Raw genomic sequence first — 14,431 nt, 5'->3', positions numbered from 1 at the left:
CGGCGGCGGCGCGGCCGGAGATCGCGGCTGCATCCGGGTCCCCCAGGCCTCGGCCCAATCCTCGACCTCCGCTCTTCCCACCCCTCCTGTGTCTCCGCCCCCTCCCGCCGCCAATCCCCGGTCAGCTCTCAGCCTAACCTGCTGGCAGGGGAGTGAAGGCGGATCGCGACCAATGAGGCCTCGCTTCCCGTTTGAAGTCTCCAGTGGGCGGGCGCCGGGGGCGGGCGCTGCTGGTCAGAAGGTTCGGTTGAGCGTGTGCCATGGACTCAGCCGCCCGGTGATATTGACAATAGGAGAGAGAAAGGGGCATTGACGGGGACCCAGCGCGGGCAGCGAACGGCGGCTCCGGCAGCGGCGGCTCCAGCTCCAGCGGCTGCTCCTCTTTCTCCTGCCTCCTCCGCCTGCTGCCGCTGCGGATCCGGTCTTCCTCCCTCCCTTCCCCCCTCCCCACGTCGCCGCCGCCGCCGCCGGGTCCGGGGCTACGAGCAGAGGCGCCGCCCGCCGGGAATGTGAGCGCGGGGCCTCAGGCGGAGCCGCTGCGGAGTCGGGTGCCGATTTGATGGGACGGGCCCGCGGGGGAGGATCGTGAGGCCGCCGCCGCCGCGCTGAGCTTCAGGTCCGGCCGTGAGGCCTAGAGGCGCCGCCGCCGCCGCCGCCGCCGCGGAGCCGGAGGGACGCCGCACCGGACAGCCGCCGCCCGCCCCTGGGAACCACACGTCGTCTTCGGATTCCTCCCCAGAAGCTTCAAGGTAACTTGGTCCCTGCAGCCGCGCGCGGCTCGCCGGCTCCCCCTTCCCCCGGACGGTCCCCCCGGGGGGACCCGCAGGGCACCGGCGGAGAAGGCCGGGGTGCGCCGGGGTGCGGTGCGCCGGAGCCGCGCGCGACCCGCTTGTCTGATTACCTGGACCGCTGCGCTCCCTGCGCCTCCCTCCCCCTCCGCCTCCTGCTCCTGGCGTCGGGGCAGGGGCAGTAAGGGGGCTTGGGGCAGCGGGCAGCATTCCGCAGCCGCCTGGGATGCGTGGGGTGGGAGCGAAGGGATTCGGGCTGCAGGTACCCCCTCCCCGGCTGCCTCTCCCCGCTCTCCCCTTCGGATTACCCTGAGCCTCGGAAATGCCCCGCGCCCGCTGCTCAGAGGATAATAGAGCTTCGGGCGTGCTGGCCCCGGGCGAGACCTGTTTCCCAGGGCTTTGCGCGGACTCGCTGCTGCCGAACGTTCGGTCCTGCAATGCTTTAGGGTTGAGATCTCTGACGTTTTATTCTGGGCCGCGAGCGTAAGGGGCGAATGATTTTTTTTTTTTTTTTGGAAAATTGCAACCCGTAGTCCTCTTTAGAGGTGGGAATGGAGAATAAAGAAGAGGTAGAAGGAGTGATGGAAGCAAGATTTACCGGAGTCTTGCGCTGTTGGGTTACAGTAAAATCTAAGTAATTCCAGCGAAATACCTGATGAGAAAATCGGCCCTGAACAGGCAGCAAACAGAGGTGATGTGGAGCTGCTTGCTGCTGCAGCCATTGTATTTAAAGTCATCTTTTCGTTTTCTATAGTCATTCGTTTTCTATAGTCGTTCGTAGTTTGCAATTACATTTTAAAGATCTACCACATATTTTATGCTAAACTAGGCAGATGAGAAGAAGAACACCTTTTTTTCTTAAAAAAAAAAAAAAAAAAAGAGAGAGAGAGAACCAAAGAAGACTTAAAGTTCCAAACCTCCACATCATTTCTTTAGGTGTTATTTTTACTTTGTCAGAATCTGTGTACATAATCCAGGTTAACTTTTAATTCCTACACGTTCAGGAAGAGCCCCTCTGACTCTTCAGAAGTTTAGAAACAGTTGTGTTGTGTGTTGAAATGGCAGGTGAGTAATTGCGTTTCAGCCCCCACCCCCACCCCGTGGGTGATTTCTGTCTCAGTGTGCCATGAACCCTGCGTGGAGCCTCAGTACCATAGAGACGATGGCATCTGTCTAGGTAGTGAATGAAATTGAACTTCGTGCTTGGCACTTGTAGGAAACAGCCTTCATTTGAGGGGGTTAAAGAATGCCAAAGAACTATAGTCCTGTCAGTTTGATGGAATGACAATTGGTGTTGACAGTGAACTTCAGGGTCCAAACCTCAGGGGAACTCTACTTGCTGAAGTAGGATGTGAATTTACGTTGTCGGCTCAGCTCTGGTGCTTGATTTCATCATAGGCTCCTTTATTAAGCTTTAATAACTTTAGGTGACTTCATTACAAAGAAGACTTCTTTGAAATGATTTTAATTATGCCTTTTATGTGTTCTGTTTAATCTAGCCTGTCCTCGTTTGCAGTGTGGTGCTTTATCATAGCTAGCACAGCACATTGCTTTAAAAGTCATGCGTAGAGTCGTCGTGATTGTGAATTTCACCTTGCTCTGATACCCTGGTGTGGATTGGTGGAGACCAAAAAGGATTCTAGCTCCAGAGCCCATTCATGATATTAAATACCTTGGGAAAAATGGATCAGTGGAAGTTTTCCAGCGGCAGAACCACTCCAAAATTACTTCCAGAGACTCGAGATGAGAAGAGCTGTGCAAAGAAAGTAGGCAGACGGCACAGAGTTCTTCAGGTCCACATAAGCGTCCACGACGCTTACAGCAGAGTAGTGTGGTGTTAGACTTAGGGTATTGCCTACATGATAGTTGCATCATTTTTTTTCACCAAATTCTCCTATTTTTACCACTGACATCGGACTTCCGTTAACTGACTTCGTTTGCTTTCTTGCTGAGCACGTGTTGTTATTTTCATGAGTGTTATAGAGGGAAGCACTGTCTTTTCTGTAACTCCGCTTGGGCGCTTGCTGATGACACCTCTTTCTCTTCAGTAGGGATATGTCCTCAGCACCAACTACTCCTCCATCAGTGGATAAAGTAGACGGATTTTCTCGGAAGTCCGTCAGAAAAGCGAGACAGAAGAGGTCGCAAAGTTCCTCACAGTTTAGGTCTCAAGGCAAGCCTATTGAGCTAACACCTCTGCCGCTGCTCAAAGGTAAGGTTCCTGACCAAGGGGATGCAGTTTGCAAGGGATCTGTCTGTATCTGTGTACAATTTCATTTTTGTAGAGTTTCGTATGTGTTAAGATTCTGTTGCACATTGGAGGGATGGGAGGCAGCAAACACACTGAAGTTGCTGGTAGGTGATCAGGTAACGCTCACCTTTTAAGGGGCTCAGTTTAATCTAAAGAGCTATAGACAAGGAAAAGAAATGTATTGTCTGGGAACCTGCTCACGTTGATGAGTAGAAAGCTTACAGCTGTCTGCGCCTGGTTTTCAGGCTTCTGTTGACCTTTAGGTGAATCCAGCAGGTGCCAGGACAACTGTAAATTGTGCTGTGTGGTCGGAGAGCAGACTTGTAGTGAAGGAGATAAATACCGCTAACTTACATGTAGAGAGAAGTGTTTGGCGACTTTAGTTTTTAAAAATCAAGAAAAAAGAGTTTGTAATAGATGATATTCATTCTTGCCTTTTTTTTTTCTTTTTTCTTTTTTTTTCATTCTTGCCTTTGGGTAGTACAAAATAGAAAAGATGCATGGTGGTCATACTTGCTTAATACTTTTTTCTTCGGAATGGGTGAAGAAGTTTTTAATATGAGCACTGTTTTTTCTAAATTAGATCTTTTTAGAATCTAGTGTACAAATACCTTTTTCCCTTTTAATTTTAAGTTCATCTGCTTGCTTCCTGTTTCTGGGGAGAAATAGTTTGAAATGTGTCCAAACCTAACTGTTACAGTGTGGAAGCTGTCAGAATTCCCTCTAAAGGTGGAGTTGTGTCTGCGGAAGGCTTCCTGGGGAAGACAGGAAACAGCGCCACAGTGGACGCCAGTGGCTCAGAGGAAATGAGACAACTTGGTTTACTTCACTAATGCACTTTTTTTTTTTCTGTAACACTGTGTGAAGTCAGATTTTAAAAGACAACTGAAATGTACCTGGAAAAAAATCCTGAAAACTTAGCTTAAGGACATTTCAAGCTGCTATTTTTTTCCTTTTTTTTTTCCTAAAAAAAAAAAAAAAAAAAAAAAAAAAGGGAAGGAGATTCATAAATAGGATTCCAATGTGGAGACTTGAAGTCAGTGGAAACTAAATACTGACTACCATAAAGGTGATGGATCTACCAGGTAGTAAGGATGAACTCTTAAGTTTCAGGGAAGAAAATTTTGGCTGAACATTTTCCGGCTCAACATGAAAATAGTTTGTATGAGGCTTTGGAAGAAAAATGAGGAGGAATTGTGAGGCTAAAATTCATGGTGCTTTGACAGATACAAATTTGGGAGAGAATATTGGATTTTTAGTGATGTGTTTAATCTCCGGTAGACACGTAATAGGTGCTAAGCATCTGTGTCCGGCAGAACTTTATTTTGAGGAAACAGATTAAGCTTTCTCATGATTCGAAGGAATTTTAAAACTTTTATTAATAGTAATTTCTTGGGACTGTGGTAACAGAGTGTAACTAGTCAGTCATGGGATATTGACATCTAGGTAGGAAAGAGGTGTTGTAAGAGAAGAACTCGGACACATATTTTAATGGTGTGCTTCCCTTTTCTCTGCTTCTTTGGTAAAACAGGCATGGCAGAAAATGGGCGAGTTTAACCATTTCTGCAGTTCAGTGGTATTAAGTGCGTTCACATAGCTCCCCAGCCATTTCCACCTGGTATCGCTGGAGCCTTTTCATCTTCCCTACAGAAATTCTGCCCTCCCTCTTCCCCACAACCACCAAACCCTGGCAGCCACCATTCTACCTTTTGTCTGCCCCAGTACCTCCTGTAAGTGGAGCCCTGCCAGTATTTGTCCTTTTGGGACTGGCTTATTTCACTTAGCCTTAGTCTTCAGTGTTCTGTGTGGCAGCGTGTGTCAGAATTCTTGTCTTCTTAAAGGCTGAATGATGCTTCCTTGTGTGTGTACCACACATAATGCTTACCCGTTCGTCCGTCAGTGGACATTTGGGTTGCTTTTACCTTTTGGCTGTGAGCACGGGTGTACCACAGCTGTTTGAGAGCTTGCTTTCATTTTTGGGGGGTATATACCCCAAAGTGAAATTGCTGGATCTGATATTTAATTTCTTGAGGAATTGCCATAGAAAAAAAAAGTTTTCCTCAGCAGCTGTGTCATTGTTCATTCCATCAGGAATGCACCAGGATTCCAGTTCCTCCAGCATCCTCACAGATATTTGCTGTTTTTTTTTTTTTGTTTTAAATAGCTGTTATAATGGATATGAAGTGGTATTTCATTGTGATTTGCATTTGCATTTGATTAGTGAAGTTCAGCACCTTTTCATGTGCTTATTGGCCATTTGGGTGTCTCTCTTTTTTTTAAGATTCATTTTGTTATTTATTTGAAAGAGTTATACAGAGAGAGAGAGAGAGAGAGAGAGAGGGGCAGAAATTTTTTTAAATAAGTCTGGTTGTATTTAAAGTTTTCTAGGAACTCTGCTGTCCGGCATTTCTTGTGTGTGTGTGTGTGTGTGTGAACTTGTATACTTTGTGAGTGTGGGAGAACTGGAGAGGGCAGTAGGACTAGCTGTACCGTGTAAACCTAATTCCAGAATGACTAAAAGTGATTCTTGTATAATAAACACATTCTGGGTAAATATTCCACCAGTTAGATTCCCACACTTGTCTATAGAAAGCATAAAGAAGAATAGTCAGGCGCAGATTTCAGAAATATGGATTTGTTCTTGATTTTTGTGGTGACTGTGAAGAGTTTGCTAACTGACATTTGTTTTCCTTATAGGGCATCAACTTTTGTACTTTTCTTTGTGTGTTGCCTCCTCACTAACTTTAGGAAATAATTTATGGACTATAAAGAAAATACAGGAAGATTTTCTTTTCTAGGCTTCTCTTTGGCATTGCCTTAGGTTTTTCCTAAGTAAATGCTGGCCAAAGGATAACAATTTATTTTTTGCTAGTGTTTCTTTGACTGAATTAGAAAGTTTGAGTTAATTTTATTTGAGACACATTATGTGCAGTAGAATTTTGTGAGTTATTTAAAAGAACAAAGTAGAAGACTTGTCCTGACAGACTTGATTTTAGGGAATTTGATGATGGACATTGCATAAATAACAGAATTATGTAACTCATCTTTTAAATATAATGTTTAAAGCTCAGAGCTTATGAAATTCATTAATCATTGTGTACATTATCAGAATGTTTATTATAGGCATTGTGATATTTGATTGGCAGACTTAGGCATACCATGTCAGTCTTTGCATTTTGACAGGATGTTCATGTGCAGAACTAGAACACAGAGTAAAGGGAAAGAAAGGGAAAGTTTCTGTTTTGTCCTTTTTCTGATAGGTGGCATTTTGAAATTTGTGTCGTTAGTGTTATTTCTGTAGAAAGCAACACCAGCATGTGCTTCTTTGTAAACAGACAGTGAGTGGCCCAGCTTTTTCTCAGCTAGATGTATTGAAATTATGTGGTTGAACTTTGTTGATAAAGACTTGCATTGTTTCTGTCTGTGTGTACTTCTGAAAGGGTGTTTGGAAGAACCCTAACATTTTTGAATCTGACTCTTACTCACAGAAAACCCGGTAGGAGTTTAGTGCTCTGTGATTACACTTGATCTTAGCCAGAAGGCTGAGAAGCAGTTTTTTTTAAAGATTTTTAAGATTTATTTTATTTATTTGAAAGACAGTTACAGAGAGAGAGAGAGAGAGTCAGAGGTTTTCCATTCCCTGGTTTGCTCCTCAAATGGTTGCAACGGATGGAGCTGAGCTGATCTGAAGCCAGGAGCTTCTTCCGGGTCTCCCACCTGGGTGCAGGGGCCCAAGGACTTGGGCCATCTTCTGCTGCTTTCCCAGGTGCATTAGCAGGGAGCTGGATGGGAAGTGGAGCAGCCTGGACTCTAACTGGCGCCCGAATGGGATGCCTGTGTTGCAGGCTGCAGGCGGAGGATTAACCTGCTACACGGCAGCATCGGCCCCTGTTTCCTGGCGTTTATTCCAGGTTAAGATTTCAAAGCAAGGACAAGAGTAAAGTGCAGTAATGGAGCAGGATGGATTTAAATGTAGTACCCACTCAGGCATGAGTGCAGGCAGCCCTACCAAGAGGGGCCGAGAGAAAGAGAAGGCCACCCTCCCAGCCCCTCCCCAGAGCAGGGGTTCCCTCTATTGGTAGGGGCCTGCCCTAATTGACTGTACAAACAGAGTGGAGTTGGGGTACAGTTTGGCGCCCATGTTGTCCTCTGGGAAAGTTGTAGGGGCATCTCCATGTAGAGCTCAGTGTATGTTGTTCTTGGCATCCTGCTCTTTGTCCAGTAGCAGGCTCAGTGCATCATGAGTGTGCTGGATTGGCACGTGATGGGGCGGAGTTAGGGTTCAGGGCCCACAGACAGAAACTACAGAAAATCTCCCAGCTCATTTAGTTCTTGTCCGACTTCCTGCCCATCCTATGTTATTATGTGTTTGAGAAGAAAATATCTGGATGCTTTCTTTGTACTTGCGTGAGGCAAGCTTTACAGTTATTGAGGTACATCAGTGAGTAAGGACAGTCAGACTAAACACTTAAGCAACACACGCACACTCACTTCCGTTAATAATAATAATAATAATAATAATTAGTGGCAGTGGTTGGTAGTGGTAGTGTCAGTGGTTGGTGGTGGTAGTGTCAGTGTCAGTGTCAGTGTCAGTGGCAGTGGCAGTACCTCGTTAGGTGGTGATTTATGTTCCCTCCCTACCCTGCCCTCCCATGCCTGATTTCCTTCTTTCTTTGACTTAAATGATTCAGTTTCAAGGGAATGATTCAATTTGCATGAAATATTTTTGAAAAAGACTACCTCTTTGAAGATGCTGTTGCAGTAAAAGTGATCATTATTGCTAGCCTCACAACTCAGTGTATGTTTCTGAGGCATTTTGTGGGTAGTTTGACATTCACTGTTAAACTTTCCAATTACTGTGATGACTGGAGGCAGGCACCATGTAGCAGAAAGAAACTTTTTTTAAGACTTATTTTATTTATTTGAAAGGCAGAGTTAAAGAGGGAGAGAGAGAGAGAAGAAAGAAGTTTCACATCCTCTGGTTCACTCCCCAAATGGCCCCAGTAGCTGAGATTGGGCCAGGCTGAAGCTCGGAGCCAGGAGCGTCTTCCGGGTCTGCCACGTGGGTAAAGGGGCCCAAATACTTGGGCCATCCTCTGATGCTTTCCCAAGTACATTAGCATGGAGCAGCTGGGATTTGAGTCCACGCCCATATGGGATGCCAGTGTTGCAGGGGTGGCTTAACCTACTAGGCCACAGTGCTGGTCCTCAGAAAGAAACTCTTTTCAACATTTTATCATTATTTTAAAAGATGTGTAGGATTAAGATTCAACTTACATTTTTACTTTTTAGGGCGAAAGTTTATAAGAACTTGACAGATTACAATTTTGACCTAGTTTTTGTGCCTTTCTAATGATTGGGTGGGACAGTTCTTGTCTTTGTCTGTTTCTGCTTTGTGTAGTTTAAGATAGGAATATGGTGTGCTAATGCTGTAAAGTGCATTTATAAGAATAATCTCTTAGAGCATGATGTCCTTTCTCTCTTTCTCTTAAGATTTTATTTTATTTATTTAAGAGTTACAGAGAGACGGAGAAAAGAGAGAGAGGTTTTCCATGTACTGCTTCACTCCCTAGATGGCCACATCAGCTGGGGCTGGGCCAGGCGAAGCTAGGAGTCAGGAGCTTTCTCTGGGCCTCCTCCGTGGGTGCAGGGGCCCAAGCACCTGGCCTTCCTCCTGGTGCATTTCCCAGGTGCATTACCAAGGAGCCGGGTCGGAAGTGGAGTAGCCAGTATTGAACTGGCACCCATATGGGATGCCGGCAGTGGCTAAACCTGCTATGCCACAATGCCAGCCCCTTTTTTTTTTAAAGTTTATTTTATTTACTTGAAAGTGACAGAGAGAGGGGAAAGTGAGAGAGAGGTCTTCATTCCTCCACTGCTTCACTCCTCGTATGCTTGCAACAGCCAGGTCTGGGCCAGGCTGAAGCCAGGAACCAGGAGCTTCTTCTTGGTCTCTCAGTGTGGATGCAGGGGCCCAAGGATGTGTTTTAAGCGTCTAGATTGTGGTGTGTGTGTGTGTGTGTGTATGGTTGGTTTTAAAAAATAACTAATCTGCTTTTGAACTGGGACAATATCTGTAAATCGGTGGTAAAAAAAAGTTCAGTTTTTGCAACCTTTGAAAGTGTGTAGTAATATTTTTCTTTTGGGAAAGAAATTATAAGATCTTGCATAAAACCATGTGCCAAACTACATTATTTTCATGTGTGAGACTTTATGCTCACTTGTAGCAAGGAGCTGTTTCATTCACTGGTAGGCAAGACTTTTTTTCATATGTTCTGATAATTTTTTCTGCAGCATAGCACAAAGTCCCATACAGTCTTATGTGGGCCAAAAGGAGTGGAGCATCTACGAATTCCTGACTTACTGCATCTACCCCGTCATAGTTGGATAACTAGAGGTTGAGGGTCCGTTATCCACAGTGCGTGGACCGGAAGTGTTTCAGGCTTTGGATCTTTTTGGACTTGGAGACACTTGCACATAGTGAAACATCTTGGCAGTGGGACCTGAGTCTAAACACAGAATTCACTTGTGTCTCATCTATGCCTCGGACACAGTAATTTACACAGTGATTTTAGTGCAGCTGTGTCTTGTCACAAGAGGTCTGAGGTGGAATTTTCTCTTTTTTTGTGGAGTCATGCTGGCGCTCAAGTTTCACATTTTGGGGAGTTTCAGATTCTGGGTTTTCAGATTAGGGATGCTCAACCTTTATTTAGTTCTTCACCCAGGGTTCATGGTTTTCTGCTTGGTTCATGGTTTTCTGTCATGGGTGGGCTTCAGGGTTCTAAGACCCTTCTAAAATTATGTGTAAAGTTTCCGTGTGCCTTTTAATTTGAAGGAGAGAATTCATTGTTGTCATCAGAGGGTCAGAGATTCAACCCTTCCGTTCTAGTTCTCTTCTCCAAGATGAGAGCTGTTGCTGTAGACTCAGATGGGGATGAGTGTTGTGTCAACTGGTGTGCATGCGCACCCATGCTGCGTTAACCCTCGCCAGGCAGCACTGTAACACAGTGGTGGGCCTGTCCAACATGTGGCCAAGGCGGCGAGGAACACCGAAGGAGCAAATGAATGTTCCCATAAGGTGAGGTGGCCCCTTCTACTGAGAGCTTGCTACTCCTAATTCTGGATCATTCTTCAGTACTGAGCTCAAGGGGCCTCCTTGGGGTCTTCCCTAATGACTTTTTTTTAAAAAGATTTATTTATTTATTTGAAACTCAGAGTTACACAGAGAAGGAGAGGCAGAGAGGGAGAGAGTCTTCCATCCTCTAGTTCACTCCCCTAATCGGCTGCAAGGCTGGAGCTCTGCTGATCTGAAGCCAAGAGCCAGGAGCTTCCTCCGGGTCTCTCATGCGGGTGCAGGGGCCCAAGGACTTGGGCCATCCTCTGCTGCTTTCCCAGGCCATAGCAGAGAGCAGGATTGGAAGTGGAATAGCCAGGACTACCTTGGTTAACGATGAATGTGGTTTTACCCGCTATGCCACAGTGCCGGCCCCCCTAATGACTTTTAAAAGTAGTCTGTGAAGTTTCTGTCACGCTGCTGTTTCTTGTAATCTGAATTGTTTTGTCTTTGTTCACTTGTGTGTTATCCGTCTCCTTTCCCCCATTAAAATATAATCTTCACTGTGGAAGCCTTGTTCTCTTTATCTCCAGGGTCTCAGTCTATGTCTGGTACATAGTTGGCATTCAATAAATATTTTTTCTTCTTTAAAGATTTATTTTACTTATTTGAAAGTTAGACATAGAGGAGAGGCAGAGAGAGAGAGAGAGGGAGGTCTTCCATCCTCTGGTTCACTTCCTAATTGGCTGCAACAGCTGGAGCTGCACCAATCTGAAGCCAGGGGCTAGGTGCTTCCTCCGGGGCTTCCCACGTGGGTGCAGGGGCCCAAGGTCCTGGGCCATCTTCTGCTGCTCTCCCAGGCCATAGCAGAGAGCTGGATTGGAAGTGTAGCTGCCGGGATTTGAACTGATGCCATATGGGATGCTGGGACTGCAGACAGTGGCTTTTACCCACTACATCACAGTGCTGTCCCCTTTATTTTTTAGTAAACTAATGAACATTATTAGTTGAAATTTAGGTTGATTTAGTTGATTAATAAGTAGTAGAAGTATAGACATTTATTTTTCTTGCTAAAAATATAAAATTTTCCCCTTAAAATACAAATTTTACACATTTTAACTTGTAACTTACACAAAATGATAAATTTGTTTAATAAAAACCCTTTTAAAAGGATCAAATTGCCAAGTGTTCACATGAAATCCTGAGTGGCTTTATGCTGTGAGAGTCCTGTGTGTTTCAGATTTAAAAGAGGAGTGGAGGTTTGTGGAAAGAGGATGGAATGCATTTGGTATAAGCCAAGCCAAGAGCAATCCTACACCTTGGGGACTCATCACCTCTCTTTTACAAAGTAAAGATGTTAAGTACAGTGAAATCTTGATGTTTCTTTTGGTGTTTGGGGACTGATTATAGGCTAATCTGATCACTAGACTATGTAGTTTAAGAGAGAATAGCATATCTGAATATTATAAAGAACTTAAGAGCAGGGTTTTATGGTCAAATTTTCTCTCATTTATAAACTTTCATAACACTGTTGGCTCATTAGTAATCAGATTTTGTAGCGCTTCAAAAAGATAAAAATTCTCGGTATTTCAAAAAGACTTAAGATAGTTCTTTGCAAATGATGATACCCTCTTACTGCTTAAAAATTATTTTCTACCTTTTGTATTTGAAGACTTTTTGAAAACAGATATAGTATCTTATTTTTATAAGATACTATCTTAATTACATCTTAATTAATAGAATAATTTTTTTTTTAAGATTTATTTTACTTGAAAGAGTTATGGAGAGGTAGAAAGCGAGCGAGTGAGAGAGGTCTTCCATCTGCTGGTTTATTTCCCAAGTGGCCGTAATGGCCAGAGCTAAGCCAATCCAAAGGCAGGAGCCAGGGACTTTTTCCGGGTCTCCCACAAGGGTGCAGGGGCCCAAGCACTTGGGCCATCTTCCACTGCTTTCCCAGGCCATAGCAGAGAGCTGGATAGGAAGTGGAGCAGCTGGGACTTGAACTGGTACCCATATGGGATGCTGGCACCGCAGGCCGGGTCTTTAACCCACTGCACCACAGCACCAGCCCCTAGAATAATTTTTTTGTTCATTACCTAGTGAGACAGGTGACCTGTCTCAGCTAAGCATATAGGTCCTGGGGTCAGGCTTGTGACACTGTGGGTTAAGCTGCCACACCATCATCTCACATCAGAGCGTTTGGGATTGGGTCCCACCCCTGCTGCTGGTTCAGATTTCTACTGTGTGCACCTTAGGAGGCAGTGGATGATGGCCCAGTACTTGGGTCCCTGCCACCCATGGGGGAAACCTGGATGGAATTCCCAGACTGGCTGTTGTGAGCATTTGGGGAGTGAGCCAGTGGATGGATAGAACAGTCTCTCTCTCTCTCTCTCTCTCTCTCTCTCTCTCTCTCTCTCCCTCTCTCTCTCTCTCTGTCATTCTGCTTTTCAAATAAATAAGGATTAAAAAAAAGATAAGGAAAGCTCATTGTTTTGGGGGAAAAGTGTAAACCCTGAGATGGCAGGTATTTTGATTTGAATTCTGCGTCCACTACTCAAAGCCATATGAATTCTAAGCCTCAGTTTTATCTGAAACATTGGGCAAGTAATAGAATCTACCTCATAGCGTCCGATTAAATACCATAATGCAGGTAAAACATTCAGCTCGGTGCTGGGTATGTTGTAGGAGTTCAAGAATTAGCTACTGCAATGATGGGAAACACTTCATCGTGGGCTATGATTACTGGTGTTTTTCAGTTGATTTTTATTCCCTTAATACATTACATGGATTATTTCCACTTAAAGAAGAAGAATATGGAGTGTGTAGAACTGTGAAAATTAGGCTTCTGATTCGGCTCTCGGAAAGGAGAACTAGATAAGAAGCAATCTGCGCAGTACTGTTTAGTTAATGTCACTTTCAGACCAACTTCTCATTTCAGGAATGAGCACCTAAGGCTAATGTAATTATTTTCAAGGGAAATTCCGCTTGTGGAATAACCAGGTAAAATTGCTGTTAAAATTATTTTGGAAGTTGTCTATTAGAGTAGAATCTCCAAACTTTTTTTTGTAATGGCTTAAGTCTGTCAGTAAATACATTTCTAGCATTCCCCTTATATTTGTGCTATTGTGCAAATATGTAAGTGTGTTAAATACACAAACATGTAATTTTTTCAAAGACTGATTTATTTGAAAGGCAGAGTGAGAGAGGGAGAGCTAGTGAGCGAGAGAGGCCTTGTGTCCACTGGTTCACTCCTTGAATGCCCATGTAAGCCAGGAGTGGACCAGGCAAGCGCTAGAAGCCCAGAACTCCATCTGGGTTTCCCACATGGATGGCAGGGGCCAAGTACTTGAACCATCATCTGGTGCCTTCCCAGATGCGTTACAAGGAAGCTGGATTGGAAGCAGAGAAGTCAGGGACTTAAACTAGCACTCCAGTATGGGATGTGGGCATCCTGAGCGGCGGCTGAACCTGTTGTGGCATAATGCTTGCCTCGCACAAACGCAGCAATTTTTAAAAATATGATACTGAAAAACAAATACGAGAATACTTCAGAAAGTCTGTGGAGAATGACATTAAAAAATTAGTTTATTTTGGTGCAGATTGTTTTTTTGAAATCTGTGCATGTATGAAGTCATCATAAGTTCATGGAAAATGCATATTATGAAAAAACTATGCGTGGGCCAGTGCCATGGCTCGCTTCAGGTAATCCTCTGCCTGCGGCGCCAGCACCCCAACCCCATATGGACGCCGGATTCTGTCCCGGTTGCCCCTCTTCCAGGCCAGCTCTCTGCTGTGGCCTGGGAGTGCAGTGGAGGATGGCCCAGGTGCTTGGGCCCTGCACCTGCATGGGAGACTGGGAGGAAGCGGCTGGCTCCTGGCTTCTGATCAGCGCAGCGCCGGCTGTAGCGGCCATTTTGGGGGTGAACCAATGGAAGGAAGACCTTTCTCTCTGTCTCTCTCTCTTACTGTCTGACTGTATCAGTCAAAAAGAAAAAACTATGCATGGATTTCAAAAAGTCTTTGCACCAAAATAAATGTTTGTGGGGTGGGTGTTTGGTGCAGCTGAGATGCTGCTTTAGACTCCCACTTCCCATATTGGAGTGTGGGGTCCTAGTCCCAGCTGCATTGTCTTTTTTTCTTTCTTTTTTTTTGTTTTTGTTTTTTTTTTTTAAAGATTTATTTATTTACTTGAAAGAGTTACACAGAGAGAGAAGGAGAGGCGGGGGGGGGGGGGTCTTCCATCCGATGGTTCACTCCCCAATTGGCCGCAATGGCTGGAGCTGTGCCAATCTGAAGCCAGGAGCAAGGAGCTTCCTCTGGGTCTCCCATGTGGGTGCA

General features: G+C 45.0%; 1 protein-coding gene across 3 annotated transcripts in view; it reads left to right on the top strand.

Annotated features, from left to right (window-relative positions):
• Positions 1-237: 237 nt before the first annotated feature.
• Positions 238-14,431, top strand: part of PPP2R5E (protein phosphatase 2 regulatory subunit B'epsilon) — a 179,440-nt gene continuing 165,246 nt past the window's right edge. Inside the window, exons 1-2 of one of the 3 annotated variants that reach the window (XM_062181829.1) lie at positions 238-749; positions 2,837-3,000. In XM_062181829.1, coding sequence (XP_062037813.1) covers positions 2,844-3,000 — 157 coding nt within the window. In that variant the 5' untranslated portion in view covers positions 238-749; positions 2,837-2,843. The remainder of the gene's footprint in view (positions 750-2,836; positions 3,001-14,431) is intronic. The other 2 variants (XM_062181828.1, XM_062181827.1) reach the window with 2 other exon arrangements.

Source organism: Lepus europaeus, chromosome 22 (assembly GCF_033115175.1).
Source record: "Lepus europaeus isolate LE1 chromosome 22, mLepTim1.pri, whole genome shotgun sequence".
NCBI classification, from domain to species: Eukaryota; Metazoa; Chordata; class Mammalia; order Lagomorpha; family Leporidae; genus Lepus; species Lepus europaeus.
The sequence above is the reverse complement of the archived record's forward strand: the minus strand, read 5'-3'. Positions and strand labels throughout refer to the sequence as shown.